The sequence below is a fragment of the Nerophis lumbriciformis genome, linkage group LG03 (genome assembly GCF_033978685.3).
Source record: "Nerophis lumbriciformis linkage group LG03, RoL_Nlum_v2.1, whole genome shotgun sequence".
In the NCBI taxonomy this organism is placed as follows: Eukaryota; Metazoa; Chordata; class Actinopteri; order Syngnathiformes; family Syngnathidae; genus Nerophis; species Nerophis lumbriciformis.
In genome coordinates, this window is record NC_084550.2 from 25,637,677 (window position 1) to 25,657,500 (window position 19,824).

The 19,824-nt window shown below is 43.2% G+C and overlaps 1 protein-coding gene across 2 annotated transcripts in view; it reads left to right on the top strand.

Moving 5' to 3' along the window:
* The window catches only part of LOC140677497 (galanin receptor type 1), a 31,238-nt gene extending 19,228 nt beyond the window's left edge, over positions 1-12,010 (top strand). For both annotated transcript variants that reach the window (XM_072912135.1, XM_072912134.1), the window contains exons 2-3: positions 2,931-3,355; positions 11,027-12,010. In XM_072912135.1, coding sequence (XP_072768236.1) covers positions 2,949-3,355; positions 11,027-11,714 — 1,095 coding nt within the window. In that variant the 5' untranslated portion in view covers positions 2,931-2,948 and the 3' untranslated portion in view covers positions 11,715-12,010. The remainder of the gene's footprint in view (positions 1-2,930; positions 3,356-11,026) is intronic.
* The last annotated feature ends 7,814 nt before the right edge of the window (positions 12,011-19,824 follow it).

The following is a 19,824-nucleotide window of genomic DNA, read 5'->3' on the forward strand; positions in this document are numbered from 1 at the left end:
AAAAAAACTAACAAAAAAAAACTGTCTTGCGTCAACGTCACAATACTGGGCCTTGAGTTGTGGGAGACATCTTAAAACGTCATCAGGAGTCCCGACAAAACTTGTAAATGGCAGAAAATTTCAAAAAAATGTTTCGCTAAAATGTCGTAAAAATATAAAAAACGGACTTGCTTCAGCAGCAGAATTCTGGTGCTGTAGTTGTAGAAGATGTCTCAAAACGTCATCAGGAGTCCCGATAAACCCGAAAATTGCAGAAAATGCATATTTTTGGAAAAAATGTTTTCGCTAAAATGTCGTAAGGAGGGACCCTTACACAAAAATTAAAAAAAACGGACTTGCTTCAGCAGCACATTTCTGTTGCTGTAGTTGTAGGAGATGTCTCAAAACATCATCAGAAGTCCCGACAAAACCCGAAAATGGCAGAAAATTTATATTTTTTGTAAACTTTTTTCCGATAAAATATCGTAAGGGGGGAGGGACCCTTACACGAAAATTTTAAAAAACGAACTTCCTTCAGCAGCACAATACTGGTGCTGTAGTTGTAGGAGATGTCTCAAAACGTCATCAGGAGTCCCGACAAAACCCGAAAATGGCAGAAAATGTATATTTTTCCAAAACTTTTTTTCACTGAAATGTATAAATAAATGTTTTTGGTTTAAATAAGGACCACATTTTTATTTATTTCAGGCAAGCTGACCCAATTTAGATATTTTCTGTTACAGACTAAAACACAATGTTGATAAAGTTCATCTTTGTTGCAAGTTGAACTACATGTATTTTTTGTTTTCTTTAATAATAATACGATGTTATGCAGAGGTGTACTTATGATAATTTTGTAGACAAATTGTATTATGAAGGGGGTGAAGCACAGACTTAATACAAGATACAGCTATCCTTTGATCATTTCCAGTCGTCCTCGTTTGCCATCCATCCGAGGTCAGGTCGCGGGGGCAGACTTCTCTCTCCTCAGCCACTTCGTCCAGGTCTTCCCCGGGGGAGCCCGTGGAGTTCCCAGGCCAGCTGGGAGACATAGTCTCTTCAACGTGTCTTGGCTCTTCCCTGTGACCTCCTACCGTACCCTAAAAACCTCCCCAGGAAGCCAAGGACTACAAAGGTTTTTATGAAGAAAAGTCTAAGTGGAGACACTGTTGACCCGAAAGATGCCCAAACACCTGCCATCCTACTCCAATGTGATTTTGTAGGTCCTGGAGGTGACGTCGACCTCCAGGGCAGCAGCTGGTGACTAACTAGGCGACCTATCACGTGAGTTGTCATACACAACTCCAACCCGACACACCTGGTCTCCCTCGATTTGGTACTTTTTAGAAACGCTGGAAGAATCGTTGTTTTTTCACAGTTTCTTTGTTTACTTGCCGGTCTTTCGTATCGCTCTATAAGCAGGGTTTTTCCTGGAGGTGGTACAATCCAAAAATGGTAGGTTATTTTTTTAAATTTACAGTAATATGCTGTAAAGAACACCGTAAAATGTATTGTCATTTTTATTAATTTGATGGGTAGTTTGCTGTAAAATCATAAGTCAAGCAGATATTGAAGTATTTATTTTTATTTAGACAAAAACATGTTTAGAAAGTATGATAATATGCTGTAATATCTGCTACAATAATGGATGTTATTAAAGTTTAAAAGGTATGCAATTTCAAGCAGTGCATACAGTTCTGGTCAAAAGTTTACATACACGTCATGGCTGTCTTGAGTTTCCAATAATTTCTACAACTCTTATTTTTTTGTGATAAAGTGATTGGAGCACATACTTGTTGGTCACAAAAAAACATTCATGAAGTTTGCTTCTTTTATGAATTTATTATGGGTCTACTGAAAATGTGAGGGTCAAAAGTATACATACAGCAATGTTAATATTTGCTTACATGTCCCTTGGCAAGTTTACCTGCAATAAGGCGCTTTTGGTAGCCATCCACAAGCTTCTGCTTGAATTGTTGACCACCACTCTTGACAAAATTGGTGCAGTTCAGCTAAATGTGTTGGTTTTATGACATGGACTTGTTTCTTCAGCATTGTCAGGCCATTCTAAAAACCTTCATTCTAGCCTGATTTAGCCATTCCTTTACCACTTTTGACGTGTTTGGGATCATTGTCCTGTTGGAACACCCAACTGCGCCCAAAACCCAACCTCCGGACTGATGATTTTAGCTTGTCCTGAAGAATTTGGAGGTAATCCTCCTTTTTCATTGTCCCATTTACTCTCTGTAAAGCACCAGTTCCATTGGCAGCAAAACAGGCCCAGAACATAATACTACCACCACCATGCTTGACGGTAGGAATGGTGTTCCTGGGATTAAAGGACTCACCTTTTCTCCTCCAAACATATTTGTAAGTATTGTGGTGAAATAGCTCAATTTTTGCTTCATCTGACTACAGAACTTTCCTCCAGAAGGTCTTATCTTTGTCCATGTCATGTCAGATGAAACAAAAATTGAGCTGTTTGGCCACAATACCCAGCAAATGACCAACAAGTATGTGCTCCAATCACTCTATCACAAAAAAATAAGAGTTGTAGAAATAATTGGAAACTCAAGACAGCCATGACATTATTTTCTTTACAAGTGTACGTACACTTTTGACCACGACTATAGTCAGAAAAGGTTGGAAACGAAAGCTAACACTACTAGCTGTGTTCACTTACCAGAGACATAATGTTCACAGCACAGTCTGGGGTGTTCTGTAGGAGTCCAGTGATCCTTCCATATGGCAGAAATCCACTTGTTACGCCGGTCAAAGTTATGCACCAAGTAGCGGGAAAAACACCATTCCTTCTGTTTCTTCTTCGGTATTTGCTTCAGGTCTTTCCGGTGCACTGCTGTCGATATAGTGCCTCTAAAAACCCTGGATAAGTGACGTTGACGTCTATTATTGTCCTCAACCAGAACCACGAAGCATTCTTTGTTTTACAGGAAATCCAAACCTTCATCATGCCCGCCATTGTCAACCTCCTCTTCAATGTGGTCTCCACAAACACCACCATCTCCTTCAACACGGTGCTGCCCCTGGTCAGCCTGGTCTCCCTCCTGGGCGGCGTGGGGGGTCACCTCCTCATGTGGACGGTGCTGGCGAGGAACCCGAGGAGCCGCTCAAAGCCCGGCTCCGTCTTGCTGCTGAACCTCAGCCTGGCCGACACGGGGGCTCTGTTCACCCTGCCCTGCGTGCTCCTGAGTGCTGGCTTCCAGGACTGGATCCTCGGGGACGCCGCCTGCATCCTCCTGGGGTTCCTGACCTCTGTCACAGTCGGAGTGGAAAGTTTCAGCCTGGCTGCTTTGTCCGTGCTCCGCCGTCGTATTGTCGCACCGCACGAGAGACGAGCTGCAAACTTGACGCAAGTGTGAGTACATTACGTGAGTAAAAATACAAAACCCAAAACCGGTGAAGTTGGCACGTTGTGTAATTTGTAAATAAAAATGCTGTAATAAGCAGGGGCGTCCATGATAACGTTGCTTGGATAGCAACATATGTTGCTCCAAAACCTGTATGTACCTTTCAGCATTAATGGTGCCTTCACAGATGTGTAAGTTACCCATGCCTTGGGCACTAATACACCCCCATACCATCACAGATGCTGGGTTTCGAACTTTGCGCCTAGAACAATCCGGGTGGTTCTTATCCTCTTTGGTCCGAAGGACACAGCGTCCACAGTTTCCCCCCAAAAAATTTAAATGTGGACTCGTCAGGCCACAGAACACTTTTACACTTTGCATCAGTCCGTCTTAGATGAGCTCGGGTCCAGCGGCGTTTCTGGGTGTTGTTGATTAATGGCCTTCGATTTGCATAGTAGAGTTTTTAAACTTGCACTTACATATGTAGCGACCAACTGTAGTTACTGACACTGGTTTTCTGAAGTGTTCCTGAGGCCATGTGGTGATATCCTTTACACACTGACGTCGCTTTTTGATGCAGTACCGCCTGAGGGATCCAAGGTCCGTAATATCATCGCGTACGTGCAGTGATTTCTCCAGATTCTCTGAACCTGTTGATGATATTACAGACCGTAGATGGTGAAATCCCTCAATTTCTTGCAATAGCTTGTTGAGAAATGTTGTTCTTAAACAATTTGCTCAGGCATTTGTTGACAAAGTGGTGACATTCGCCCCGTCCTTGTTTGTGAATGACTGAGGATTTCATGGAAGCTGCTTTTATACCCAATCATGGCACCCACCTGTTCCCAAATAGCCCGTTCACCTGTGGCATGTTCCAAAGAAGTGTTTGATGAGCATACCTCAACTTTCTCAGTCTTTTTTGCCACTTGTGCCAGCTTTTTTGAAACATGTTGAAGGCATCAAATTCCAAATGAGCTTATATTTGCAAAAAACAACTAAGTTTACCAATTTGAACGTTAAATATATTGTCTTTGCAGTCTATTCAAATGAATACAGGTTGAAAAATATTTGCAAATGATTGCATTCTGATTTTATTTACCATTTACACAACGTGACAACTTCACTGCTTTTGGGTTTTGTACATTTCCAGAATAAATCTAAGGTTGCTTTCACTTTGCAGTGCAATTTGGTTCAATCCTTCGATATTATTGGGACTCTCACTTTTGCAGGGAAAAGTCCTCCCAGATTATTTTGCATTAAGAGAGCTGATTAGAATAGAATATTTACAATTTATTCTAGACAAAGGACAGTTTTTTTTTCAACTGTTTGGGTAAGAGTCCCCCTTGACAAAATTTAAGCGAAAAAAAGTGGTGGAAAAATATACATTTTCTGCCATTTTCGTGTTTTGTCGGGTCTCCCGATGAGGTTTTGGGACATCTACCACTACTCCAGGACCAGTATTGTTGCGTTGAAGCAAGACAGTTTTTTAGATTTTTTTTACGACATATTAGTGAAGAAAGTTTTGGAAAAATATTAATTTTGTGCCTTTTTTGGAGTTTCTTTGTAATTTTCTGGGTGTAGTTTTAGTTCCTGTCTTGCGCTCTTTCCTGCAGCAGCTTTACGCCTGCCTTTGAGCACTTTTCCCCTCACCTGTTTTCTGTTTGTAATTAGCACTATATAAGTTGAGCTTGCAACACCATTTTGTCGTCTGGACATTATTCATTATTCACTGGTCACTATAGACGATTCTTTCCATGCTGATTTCAAGTACGCACTTACTTTGTGGACGCCGTCTGCTCCACATTCCTTGGAAGTGTTTTTGCTGTGTTCCAGCATTTTGTTTTCTTGCCTTCCCTGTTTCTCTCGCTTTTTGTTTGTGTAATCATTAAATACCCGTTCTTACTGCACGCTGCTTCCTCATTCGCCTGGACTTAGAATCACTACAACCTTCGTCGTCTCACACGATGCACCGCTCGACAAATTTTCTGCCATTTTCAGGTTTTGTCGGGACTCACAATGAGGTTTTGGGACGTCTCCCACAACTCCAGGACCAGTATTATGTTGTTTAAGAAAGACCATTTTTTTAATTTATTGGGTAAGGGTTCCCCCTTGCGACATTTAAGCAAAAAAAAAGTTTTGGAAAAATATTACTTTTCTGCCATTTTCGGGTTTTGTCAGGACTCCCAATGAGGTTTTAAGACGTCTCCTACAACTCGAGGACGAGTATTGTTCCGTTGAAGCAAGACCATTTTTCAAAATGTTTTGGGTAAGTGACCCCATTACAACATTTTAGCGAAAAAGTTAAGTTAAGAAAATGTATATATATATATTTTTTTTAAATTCGCAAAAATATCGTATGGGGGGACTCTTACCCAAAATTAAAAAAAAAACGTATTTCCTTAACCGCACAATACTAGTTCTATTGTTGTGAGAGAAGTCCCAAAACCTCAACGGGAGTCCCGACTAAACCCGTAAATGGCAGAAAATGCAATTTTTTTAAAAACTTTTTTTCGCTACTTTTTTCCCCTTACATAAAAATTTAAAAAAATGGTCTTGCTTCAGCAGCACAATACTGGTCCTGTAGTTGTAGGAGATGTCTCAAAACCTCATCAGGAGTCCCGACAAAACCCATAAATGGCAAAAAAATAAATGTAACTTTTTTTTTGCTAAAATGTCGTAAGGGGGATCCTTACCCAAAAATATAAAACAACTGTCTTGTATCAGCAGCACAATACTGGTCCTGTAGTTGTAGGAAATGTCTCAAAACCTTATCAGGAGCCCCGATAAAACCAGAAAATGGCAGAAATTTTTTATTTTTTGAAAACTTTTTTTCGCTAAAATGTCGTAAGGGGAGGATCTTTACCCCAAAAACAGCACAATACTGGTCCTTTAGTTGTAGGAGACCTCCCGAAACGACATCAGGAGTCCCGACAAAACCCGAAAATGTTAGAAAATAAAAACATTTTGAAAACTTTTTTTTTTAGCTAAAATGTCGTAAGGGGGGATCCTCAGGAGATGTCTCGAAACCTCATCAGGAGTCTCGACTAAACCCGAAAATGGCAGAATTGTTTTTTTTTCTTAAACTTTTTTTTCGCTATGTCATAAGTGGGGCGACCCTTACACAAAAAATTCTAAAATTGTCTTGCTTCAACAGCAATACTGGTCCTGTAGTTGTAGGAGACCTACCGAAACCTCATCAGGAGCCGCAGAAAATAAAAGCATTTTGAAAACTTTTTTCCGCTAAAATGTCGTAAGGGGGGACCCTCAGGAGTCCCGACAAAATCCGTAAATGGCAGAATTGTTGGGTCTTTTTAAAACTTTTTTTTCGCTATAATGTCATAATGGGGGGACCCTTACACAAAAAATAAAAAAACTGTCTTGCTTCAACAGCACAATACTAGTCCTTTAGTTGTAGGAGATATCTCAAATCCTCATCAGGAGTCCTGACAAAACCGAAAAATGGCAGAAAATGCCTATTTTTTAAAAGACGTTTTTTTTTGGTAAAATGTCGTAACCCTTACACAAGAAATGTGCAATATTCACACAGATCCCTAAAGGGCGCCAACATTCCAATGTATTTTAGGCAGTACATTTGCCTTCTTACGTCTTCTCTTATATAATGACGTAACTACGTACGTAGCTTTAGGTTTTTGTTAGCTAATATTAGCATTTTGGATAGCTCGCGTTAGCTGTCATTGAATGTACATTCTATCATAACAACAACATGACCGCCACTTGTCCGTTGTTTCTCTTGGACTGCTTTTGTGCACGTTCTCCCTGCACGTACATGTTGACGAGACCGGGTGAGCGACTGCCGTAAACACCAATCATTGGATTTGGGCCGGTAAAAATAATTTATTTCATAAATTTTGTAATTGTGAAAAATATAGACAATTGTCAAATGTCTGCCGGTAAACCGCTAATGGTAACATAAGGTAGCCGGTGCTGTTTTTGTTTATTTTTTTTGCTCTGAAAAATGCAACAGTGAGGAAGTTGCAAACAGCACCTTTAGATAAGTTTTAGCCACATTTGTTGCACCTTACAGGTAAAAGCCAGTAAATTAGAATATTTTGAAAAACTTGATTTATTTCAGTAATTGCATTCAAAAGGTGTAACTTGTACATTATATTTATTCATTGCACACAGACTGATGCATTCAAATGTTTATTTAATTTAATTTTGATGATTTGAAGTGGCAACAAATGAAAATCCAAAATTCCGTGTGTCACAAAATTAGAATATTACTTAAGGCTAATACAAAAAAGGGATTTTTAGAAATGTTGGCCAACTGAAAAGTATGAAAATGAAAAATATGAGCATGTACAATACTCAATACTTGGTTGGAGCTCCTTTTGCCTCAATTACTGCGTTAATGCGGCGTGGCATGGAGTCGATGAGTTTCTGGCACTGCTCAGGTGTTATGAGAGCCCAGGTTGCTCTGATAGTGGCCTTCAACTCTTCTGCGTTTTTGGGTCTGGCATTCTGCATCTTCCTTTTCACAATACCCCACAGATTTTCTATGGGGCTAAGGTCAGGGGAGTTGGCGGGCCAATTTAGAACAGAAATACCATGGTCCGTAAACCAGGCACGGGTAGATTTTGCGCTGTGTGCAGGCGCCAAGTCCTGTTGGAACTTGAAATCTCCATCTCCATAGAGCAAGTCAGCAGCAGGAAGCATGAAGTGCTCTAAAACTTGCTGGTAGACGGCTGCGTTGACCCTGGATCTCAGGAAACAGAGTGGACCGACACCAGCAGATGACATGGCACCCCAAACCATCACGCAAGTTTTAGAGCACTTCATGCTTCCTGCTGCTGACCTGCTCTATGGAGATGGAGATTTCAAGTTCCAACAGGACTTGGCGCCTGCACACAGCGCAAAATCTACCCGTGCCTGGTTTACGGACCATGGTATTTCTGTTCTAAATTGGCCCGCCAACTCCCCTGACCTTAGCCCCATAGAAAATCTGTGGGGTATTGTGAAAAGGAAGATGCAGAATGCCAGACCCAAAAACGCAGAAGAGTTGAAGGCCACTATCAGAGCAACCTGGGCTCTCATAACACCTGAGCAGTGCCAGAAACTCATCGACTCCATGCCACGCCGCATTAACGCAGTAATTGAGGCAAAAGGAGCTCCAACCAAGTATTGAGTATTGTACATGCTCATATTTTTCATTTTCATACTTTTCAGTTGGCCAACATTTCTAAAAATCCCTTTTTTGTATTAGCCTTAAGTAATATTCTAATTTTGTGACACACGGAATTTTGGATTTTCATTTGTTGCCACTTCAAATCATCAAAATTAAATGAAATAAACATTTGAATGCATCAGTCTGTGTGCAATGAATAAATATAATGTACAAGTTACACCTTTTGAATGCAATTACTGAAATAAATCAAGTTTTTCAAAATATTCTAATTTACTGGCTTTTACCTGTATGTCGTTATCATGTCGAGCTGTGAACCTCGGTGCAATATTTCTACAACCCTGCTCATAGTCCAACGTCTACACGATGCAATACCTCTGCAACCCTTTGATAATTGAGTCTTGGTATATTATAGATGCATTATTCTTTTTTTTTACACTGCAACTGAACTCAAATACGGTCTTTTTCTCTTTTCTTGTTTGAAATGGTTTTCTTTTAACTTCTTTGCTCAAGGTAAGAATGTCAATACTCCACTTCAGGGACCCGTAGTCAGGGTAGGCAGGTCAGGCAAATCCTGAAATATGTGGTAGTGACACCCGTGGCACTTATTAATCATTTGTATTGACGCACTAATTAATGCTCAATCAGTAGATATAGCAATGCCATGGAATTTGGTCAGTTGTTTCTGGCTTACCAAATTACACGTATCCCACTGCCATGACTAAACGAACACATACAAAAATAATGGAATCACAAGTTTTGGATGATGTAAATCTAAAAAAACAGAAAACAGACATGACACTGAACTGTAATCATTTCAAATATCAACTCTCCAGCATTAAGAAACAGTAAAAGAAATCAAGAATATAAATTGTGATCGTCAGTAACCGTTTTGTTTTTAGCTCAAGCAGCTGAAAAACTCATGGAATCACCCTGTAAATTTTCATTTACAAATCTAACACCTTGATCAGATTAAATCGGTTCCTTTGTCTGCAGTCAATGAGCGTTCACACCTCGGAGAGCTGTTGCACCAGGTGAATTGACATGAATCATGGCTCCAACACGAGCCAGGAGAGGATCGTCAAACTTCTTCAAGAAGTTAAATCATCACGCAATGTCGCAAAAGATGTTGATTGTTCACGGTCAGCTGTGTCTAAAATCTGGTGGTCAGCTGTGTCTAAAATCTGGACCAAGTACCAAAAAACATGGGAAGGTTGTAAAAAAAGCAAGCATACTGGTAGACCAAGGAAAACATCAAAGCGTCAAGACAAAAAAACGTAGAGCAATTCCTTGAAAACAGAGAATGCACAGTAAAATAAATGAAAAACAAAACCGGAAACACTGTCTGTGGTCAAACTGTAAGATATGGGATTAAAAAACAGAAAAGTTCAACTGATTGTGGCGGTCCGCTCCCTGTATGATCAGTGCCAGAGCTTGGTCTGCATTGCCGGCAGTAAGTCGGACACGTTTCCAGTGAGGGTTGGACTCCGCCAAGGCTGCCCTTTGTCACTGATTCTGTTCGTAACTTTTATGGACAGAATTTCTAGGCGCAGTCAGAGTGTTTAGGGGTTCCGGTTTGCGGCGTCTTCTGTAATGCGTACGCTGTATCGATCCGTTGTGGTGAAGAAGGAGCTGAGCTGGAAGGCAAAGCTCACAATTTACCGGTGGATCTACGTTCCCATTCTCAACTACGGTCATGAGCTTTGGGTTATAACCGAAAGGACAAGATCACGGGTACAAGCGGCCGGAATGAGTTTCCTCCGCCGGCTGGCAGGTCTCTCCCGTAGAGATAGGGTGAGAAGCTCTGCCATACGGGAGGAGTTCAAAGTAAAGCCGCTGCTCCTCCACATAGAGAGGAGCCAGATGAGGTGGTTCGGGTGTCTGGTCAGGATGCCACCCGAACGCCTCCCTAGGGAGATGTTTAGGTCACGGCCGACCGGTAGGAGGCCACGGGGAAGACCTAGAACACGTTGGGAAGACTATGTCTCCCGGCTGGCCTGGGAATGCCTCGGGATCCCCCGGGAGGAGCTGGACGAAGTGGCTGGGGAGAGGGAAGTCTGGGCTTCTCTGCTTAGGCTGCTGCCCCCGCGGCCCGACCTCAGATAAGCGGAAGAAGATGGATGAAAAGTTCAACAAAAGCTGTCATTAACAGCTAAACATAAAAAACAATGCTCCAATGGGCTAAATAATAGTGGACTATGGATGACTGGATGAAAGACATATTCAGTGATAACTGTGAATCTGCATTGGGCAAAATGATGATGCTGGAACTATTGTTTGGTTTTGGTTCCAATGAAATTTATGCAGACGACTTCCTGAAGAAAACACGCACATTTCCACAGTCATTGGTGATATGGTGCATGTCAGGTGATGGCACTGTGGAGTCATTTTTGGGGATGAGGACATCATTTTCAAGATGATAAGCTTAGTACAGATCAAATTTGAGCGTGTTTTAATACAACTAAACCCTTTGTCATTAAATGTCTCACAGCGAAAACACTAACAATTTCTAATCTTCTCATATCTTCTCCCACAGGTTATTTGTTGTCCTGGCAATTTGGCTGGTGTCGGTCACCATGGCTTTACCAAAGGTCACCTACATCAACTTTAGCGGTGGTTGCACGTGGTCAGCAGGCAGAGAGGAGTGGCTGTTCTTTCTGGTCCCAGCCTTCTTGGTTTATTACGTGGCTCCTCTCCTGTGTATCGCCGTCAACTGCAGCCTCGTCATCTCCCACCTCCATGGTTGCAAAGGATCCCTGGCTGCACACAGGCGTAACAAAAAAGCTACCGCTTTGCTAGTTGCTTCAACGCTGGTTTTTGCAGTGAGCTGGTTGCCGTATTACACACTTGAATTCGTAAACGTTACGTCTCCTGATATACATTCTGTAGCTTCCCCCTTTAGCAGATTCAACTCAACTTCATCTCCGTCATATTTGTTGGTCACAACAGCTGGACCAAGCAAGGACACTAAGACGAGTGTGTCGCTGCTATGGGAGGTGTCGTCCCTGACTGCCATCTTGTTGGTGTGTCTTGCACCCTGCTGGAACCCTCCGCTGTATTTTCTGTTGTCCCGGCCTGCAGTGCGTCATCTTCGAGCTCTGCTGCCTTCCTGCTTTCGGGAGAATTTGGTGAAGATAAGAAAACCTGCACAGCGATGTCGTGTCTCCCCCGTTCCCCAAATTCTCTCCCAACAGCCACAGCCTCCAGCACACCAGAACCCCTGACAATCAGACGGACTCAGTATGAGTTCAGGACACGGATTTCTCAAAAAGTTTGTCTCTAAAGAAGTATCCTACAACCCATGAAAACACCTTAATCGATAGGCGCCGATCCCGTGGGTGCTTCGGGGCCCGAGCACCCACAAACAACGCCGAGCATCCACGTGGGATTGATGGCTAAGTCTTTCTCACCACCAAGCAAAAAAACCATGCATGCTCAAGAAAAGTAGCGTCAGATTTACCGCCCGTCCGAGCACCCACTGCCAGGAGTATTTGGCTTTTGAGAAATCGGACGAACACACCTGGATCAAAAAAACAGATCTCTCGAGTGGGTGTGGGCCGCCAGAGGGGACCCTTCCTATTGCGCATGTGCCAGTCTCACCGCGCAGGGTATAAGCCGGAAGCAAATACCATTCAGTAAAAACATAGGCATCAATTGGAATAAAGGGGAGTCTCTTTATTTGCTTCACAAATGAAAAGAACAGAATCTTTTGAAGTGAATCGATGGAACAAAAAGCAGAAAGAGAGATTTATCCAAGAAAGTAGCTAAGGAAATGGAGAATGGTGGCTTCATACGGACTCCCGAACGAAATGCGAGTGAAATGGAAGAGAATGAAGCAGAAAGCGTACACAAACCTCTTCACGCTGCATTTGTGCACTGCAAACTGATTTGCAATAACTCTGTATTCTGCACAATTGGCAAAACAGTCCAGGCCCTCATCTAGAAGAGTATTGGCCAGGGCACAAATGGTATTTTTCTTCGGATTCAAAACTACTTCCATCAGTCCTCAGAGCCTTTTGAATGAACTCCGAGACATTCGAAAGTTTTATTTCAATAATTCCCCAGCCCAAAATTCCTTTAAAACAACTCTTTCCTGCCAGTCTTTCTTTGCTTCGGACCTGCATCCGCTCTGAGAAGTTCTTAGTACTAGCGTCATGTTCGTAGCGCAATATAAGATTATTTCTTGATACTGTTTGCTATTTAACATCAACATAGCTGTCAGGTTCAAACACTGATGACATCTATTAAACAAGACAAGAAGCAAAGAATCAAACAGAGACAGAATTAAATTTGGACTCAATTGAGGAGAGACGCCGTCGACCTGTAACCTCTTACAGTGTCTTAGCACGCTCTGAGGAAAAAGGTTACGTCTCCTCCTTTATTTGGACACTCTCTGTTTACACAACAACATCTGCTTCCAAAGGAATGGGGAGTATGTAAACAGTCATTGTTTTCGGTCACAATAACACAAAAGAAAAAGATGCCTCGGGCTTGGGCTGGTCCTGGCTTCAGCCTGGGCAGGTCTTCGATGACAATAGATAACCCCCTCCCGTCTCCTCCCATCGTACACAATGGAATTTTCCAAGCCTGTGCTTGGTGGAACAAAGACAGCCTCTTGTCTGTTCATTGGGAACTCTGAGAACGGAAAGTGTTTTGATCATTTACATACAATTTTTCTGACAATAGCCATTAGAGACATCCCAATATTTCAGCGGACAAGAGCTGCGGTTTTGACTCGTAAGGAGCCGCAAAAATGCCTTGTTTTGGTGTGCTGTCATAGGTCAACCGGAAAAGCAATTGCTGGGATTTTACTGACGTCACGTGTTGTCCAGTGTATACTGGTGGTGGTCAAGCTAGCTTTTTTCCTCAATGGTTACTAGGCGCCATTTAGCCTTTTTCAAAGAAAAAATGCCCTATGCTTGTGTTGTTTTTGGCTGTGCAAAGTGTTCAAAGGAGAAACATTTCTTCAGAGTTCTTTAAGTGGTAATCCAAGATTTTACGAAACAATGGCGAGAAAAGCAGAGTCCAATGTCCAAGGGAGCAGAGTGGAAGAATGCATGAGTTTGCAGTCGTCACTTTGTTAAAGGTGTGTTTGATATACTTTTAACGTTTATTATTTTCCGTTTAAGTATTGTATTGATGTTATTTGTATTTATTAAACACATGTATGGTACGAGTGTGTCATAAAGACAGGGAAAAATACGCTACTTGTAATCACAGCAGCTTAGACGCAAAGTTAAATCATGAAATGCAACCTTACCCGAGCAAAAACAATGCATATTTATTCGGGAGAGTCTTGATACCAATGGTTTTGACCCAGCCACACACAAAGAAGCTGAAGACCTTCCTGCTTTTCCAAGTTTCCGTCTGTTTTGTCGTGTAGAATGACGTCTGGAGCGCAATAGTTCGATATGTCTGGGAACGCGCCCAACAAATAATCCTTGATATCACTCGACAAATCTGTTTTTGATAAAGTATAGGGATTTATTCCATTGCATAGTTTGATTATTTGCTCATATCTGCTTTTTACAGGAAGACTTAAGCCTCTTGTGTACTCAGATAGTTCTGATGCTGCTTGCTGTACAACAGACCGTCTTGCCAAGTTGAGTGAAGGTAACCAATATTCCCCCCAAAAATTGTCCCACCGGCAATACATTTAGTGCCAAGACTCTATATTAAATTCACTGATTGTATTCTGTGGGCCGGTCTCGGAAAGCTCTGGCGACTTGGGATGGGTACCTTTCACATTTGAACCGATAGGGTACCGAGTCTTGGTACCTGGGAATCGTTAATGGAACCAATTTTCGGTGCTTTTTCTGTGGTAATAAATGTTTGTTTAAACAATAAAATGTCATTGTTTAACGTAACATTTAATGTCCATGTCCAGTTGTTACAGCTTGATTTCTTACAGCTGAATGTGCCAGTCTAATCTTATACTGCGCCTGCAGGTTATCGTAAGTATCACACTCATTACACACCAGCTGTTCGGCTGTGACATGCGTCTTAGTTGTAGTTTTGATTGACAACTTTGGAAGTGTTGATGTGAAATCGCTAATGCTAACTGGTATCATGTTTATGACGTATCCAATGTAAATTAGCATCAAAATGGTACAGCGGCCGACTAGCAACTTGAGTGTTCCTAGTTTGAATCCATCCGAGTCACTGCCGATGTGTCCTTGGGCTCGGAGTGCCACCCACACTGGTGTAAATGTAGCCTAAATGTAGATAATGTATTTCTCAATGTAAAGTGCTTCGAGTCACGAGAGAAAAAGCGCCATATAAATATAAATCACCTCACTAGCGCATTTTGAAAAGTGGAGCCTTGCTTTTGGGCGCGTTATAGCAGGAATACATGCTTTGTTGGCATGGAAAAGCGAAAAAGGACCGAGAGGAACAACCAGTCTGCACTTCCGTTTGCAAAGTATCTAAATATGGTACTGTTTGATTTTACGTAGCACAGATGAGATTCTGTTGGTACCTATAAAAGTACTGAATTGACTGATCTGGATGATTTCATGTTTGAAATTGCTAACAACATTGAGATGTCAAAGCAACGGGACGGAAAGAGAAGAGCCTCGGTCACTCCATCCATACGTCGGCCATGTATCCTTTGTCCTCCTTTGGGGAGCGAGAGTCCATCCCAGCTGACTTTGAGTGAAAGGTTGAGAGTTTACCCTGGACTGATCAGCAGTAACTCTTAAAGAAAACACAAACTACACTTCACGTTCACATCTACGGACAATTTGGTGTCTCCAAACGCCGACCATGCATGCTTTTCAGGATGTGTGAGGAGAGAACAAGCGAGCTCCACAAAGAGATTTTCCAATTAAGATCAAAGTCCAGATCTCTTGAATGTGAAGCAGACGTGCTAACTCACTATAATGCTCACTCCATAATATAAATGCAATGCCATTTCGGTGACCTTGTTTTGAGTCTCTGCATATGTGGATTCTATGGTTCAAAACAGAAAATACAGAAAAATGCTTCAGAGGGATTTGGTACGTAAATGACTTCGTAACAAGTGGATCTATCGCTTCTGTCCCGTAGATTTCCAGATGATAGTTCCGATATAATACTGCCCGGGTCAAGTTGTTCAGAGGTCCGTGGCCTTGTATGTAGGTAAACTCGTAATTGGATTTTGTTTTATGGGGACAATAAAACTAGAGGGCGGTTTAGTTTCATCCTTGGGAAGTACTTTACGCAAATTTGACTGCTGGCCTTTTCAAGGACAAAATGTACCAGTCCTTTTCTGCGACCGACTTCAGGATTCATGGCAGAATATTCTGTTTAGTGGCCGAAATGTGCAATTTCTTCACTGCAGATTATAGTACTTTTTCTAAGACTCAACTGTCCATTACACGGTTACACTGATGTCTGAAAGGCTATAGAAACATGCGCATGTGGACCCGGCCCAAGTCGTTTTCTTGATGGAACGCGGACATAGTTAGAACATACCTTGGCAGCCATAACTCCCGCCCCTCTGATATGTCCCAGAATGCACTGCTGCACATTCCGATGACCGCAGCCTCATTAGCTCTTTTTGGTTGTGCAGGCAAATGAGAGGGCTTATCTCCGTCATCAGGCTGATGATTGTTCAGTGCCCCCTTTCAGCGAGCTGTGATGTCCGGATCAGACTTCATCAAGTCTGCCGCAGATTAGTGAGCCCTTTAAATATACGGCACACTCGTTGTAGGGACTTTTGCTGCTGCTATTCAGTGAAGTCTCAACACGTATAGAGGCTTGCAAAGACGGTGTGGTCAGATAAGCTCGAAGCGGCAGTGAGTAATTGGGGTGCTAAGTAAAGCTACGAGATTCTGGAGATACTTGTAAGAATGTAAAGATTCAGGCGTCACACAGATTCCATGAATTTGATGCACGTCATGCATGGCGAGCTCATACTTGAAAGTCTTGAACACTTCGTAAAAAAAACTGTTGTTTTGTAATGCTTTGTTATGAGAATAATTGAGGATCGGGAAATAACAGAAGGTTAATCAATCGATGCCACAGACTGGCTAGAGTTCCATCCATTAATCCATCTTCTTCCGCTTATCCGAGGTCGGGTCACGGGGGCAGCAGCCTAAGCAGGGAAGCCCAGACTTCCCTCTCCCAAGCCACTTTGTCCAGCACCTGCCGGGGGATCTCGAGGCGCTCCCAGGCCAGCCGGGAGACATAGTCTTCCCAATGTGTCCTGGGTCTTCCCCGCGGCCTCCTACCGGTCGGACATGCCTTAAACACCTCCCTATGGAGGCGTTCGGGTGGCATCCTGACCAGATGCCCGAACCACCTCATTTGGCTTCTCTCGATGGAACAGCGGCTTTACTTTGAGCTCCCCCCTGACGGCAGAGCTTCTCACCCTATCTCTAATGGAGAGCCCCGCCACCTGGCGGAGGAATTTCATTTCGGCCGATTGTACCTGTGATCTTGTCCTTTCGATCATAACCTAACGTTCATGGCCATAGGTGAGGATGGGAATGTAGATCGACCGGTAAATTGAAAGCTTTGCCTTCCGGCTCAGTTCCTTCTTCACCACAACGGATCGCATTACTGAAGACGCCGCACCGATCAGCCTGTCGATCTCACGATCCACTCTTTCCCTCACTCGCGGTATAGCTCGGTTGGTAGAGTGGCCGTGCCAGCAACATGATGGTTCCAGGTCCGATCCTAGCTTCTGCCATCCTAGTCACTGCCGCTGTGTCCTTGGGCAAGACACTTTACCCACCTGCTCCCAGTGCCACCCACACTGCTTTAATTGTAACTTAGATATTGGGTTTCACTATGTAAAGCGCTTTGACTCACTAGAGAAAAAGCGCTATATAAATATAATTCACTTCACTTCACTCGTGAACAAGACTCCGAGGTACTTGAACTCCTCCACATGGGGCAGGGTCTCCTCCCCCACCGGTAGATGGCAAGAGTTGGATATTCAAAAGTACAGGACAGTGTTTTAAGTCGTATTTCGTAACATGGAGTTCATGGAATTCTTAAATAAGTCAACAATGACATGATATATCTTATAAATCAATTACAGCACCTTATACCTCCATTACCCTTGGTCAGTGTTTCCAATAATTTATGTTGCTTTTATGGGTTGTAGATGGAACAATAAATAGATTTGGCATCGCTCGCTCTGATTGATGGAGGCGGCGTCCTCCCTGAACAGCGTGATGTATCGCAGACATCCGACTTTTGCCAAAAAAAGTGCATCGCTTGCAGCGAAAGCAGCTCTTAAATCAGCCTGGGAGGAGGCAGGGGTTCATTTGTCAGTGTGTCGTTAACCACCACAGACACGGCACCTTGCAAGTTCCACCTCCCAACGGTGTCCGCCTTACACGAGATGCAAAGAGCATAAAACATCGGCGAAAGACTTTGAAATACTTTAAAAAAGGGAAAATACATTTAAAAAATGTATACCATGTCTAACAAAATGTAGTAAACAAGATTTTTGCAGGTTTTTCAGACCAATTAACTGACCCACACATTTCACTAATATGTTTTTTTATAGATAGATAGAGCTTGGTCCGTATTGCTGGCAGTAAGTCGGACACGTTTCCAGTGAGGGTTGGACTCCGCCAAGGCTGCCCTTTGTCACCCATTCTGTTCATAACTTTTATGGACAGAATTTCTAGGCGCAGTCAAGGCGTTGAGGGGATCTGGTTTGGTGGCTGCAGGATTAGGTCTCTGCTTTTTGCAGATGATGTGGTCCTGATGGCTTCATCTGGCCAGGATCTTCAGCTCTCACTGGATCGGTTCGCAGCCGAGTGTGAAGCGACTGGGATGAGAATCAGCACCTCCAAGTCCGAGTCCATGGTTCTCGCCCGGAAAAGGGTGGAGTGCCATCTCCGGGTTGCGTAGCAGACCCTGCCCCAAGTGGAGGAGTTCAAGTACCTCGGAGTCTTGTTCACGAGTGAGGGAAGAGTGGATGGTGAGATCGACAGGCGGATTGGTGCAACGTCTTCAGTAATGTGGACGCTGTAAAGTTAAAGTTAAAGTTAAAGTACCAATGATTGTCACACACACACTAGGTGTGGCGAGATTATTCTCTGCATTTGACCCATCACCCTTGATCACCCCCTGGGAGGTGAGGGGAGCAGTGGGCAGCATGGGTGGCCGCGCCCGGGAATCATTTTGGTGATTTAACCCCCAATTCCAACCCTTGTATCGATCCGTTGTGGTGAAGAAGAAGCTGAGCTGGAAGGCAAAGCTCTCAATTTACCGGTGGATCTACGTTCCCATCCTCACCTATGGTCATGAGCTTTGGGTTATGACCGAAAGGACAAGATAATGGGTACAAGCAACCGAAATTAGTTTCCTCCGCCGGGTGGCGGGTCTCTCCCTAAGAGATAGGGTGAGAAGCTCGGTCATCCGGGAGGAACTCAGAGTAAAGCCACTGCTCCTCCACATGGAGAGGAGCCAGATGAGGTGGTTCGGGCATCTGGTCAGGATGCCACCCGAACGCCTCCCTAGGGAGGTGTTTAGGGCATGTCCGACCGGTAGGAAGCCACGGGGAAGACCCAGGACACGTTGGGAAGACTATGTCTCCCGGCTGGCCTGGGAATGCCTCGGGATCCCCCGGGAGGAGCTAGACAAAGTGGCTGGGGAGAGGGAAGTCTGGGCTTCCCTGCTTAGGCTGCTGCCCCCGCGACCCGACCTCGGATAAGCGGAAAAAGATGGATGGATGGATAGATAGTACTTTATTGATTCCTTCAGGAGAGTTCCCTCAGGAAAAAATAAAATATATATATAGATTTGGTCACATTTTCAGTAGACCCATAATAAATTCATAAAAGAAGCAAACTTCATGTTAGTTTTTTGTGACCAACAAGTATGTGCTCCAATCACTCTATCACAAAAAAATAAGAGTTGTAGAAATGATTGGAAACTCAAGACAGCCATGACATGATGTTCTTTACAAGTGTATGTACACTTTTGACCGCGTCTGTATGTTTGAAAAGCGATTATGATAACAAAAATAATAACCGGACTCATCCAGGAATCACGTTAAACAGATCACTAGGCAATTGTTCATATTTTTATTTTAATTGCAATTTTCACGTTCCATGAGAGCCAGGTGCGACCCCGCGTCCCCTGACCTCATTTCATGCGATTGTGTGTCTTCTCTGGCTCCCTCTGGCGGCCGTTGTGCACGCGAGGAGCGATAAACAGTTTCTTTTTTAACAACGCCAATAACTAAGATCAAATCTGGAATAAGGTGTCTCACAAAGGCGCACTAGGACGTGCCTCCAAAGCGCGTGTGCGCGCGCGTAAGAGAGATGATTAGTTGGACGATACTGCATGTTTTGGTGTCGATTTGATACCAAGTAGATAGGGCCGTTA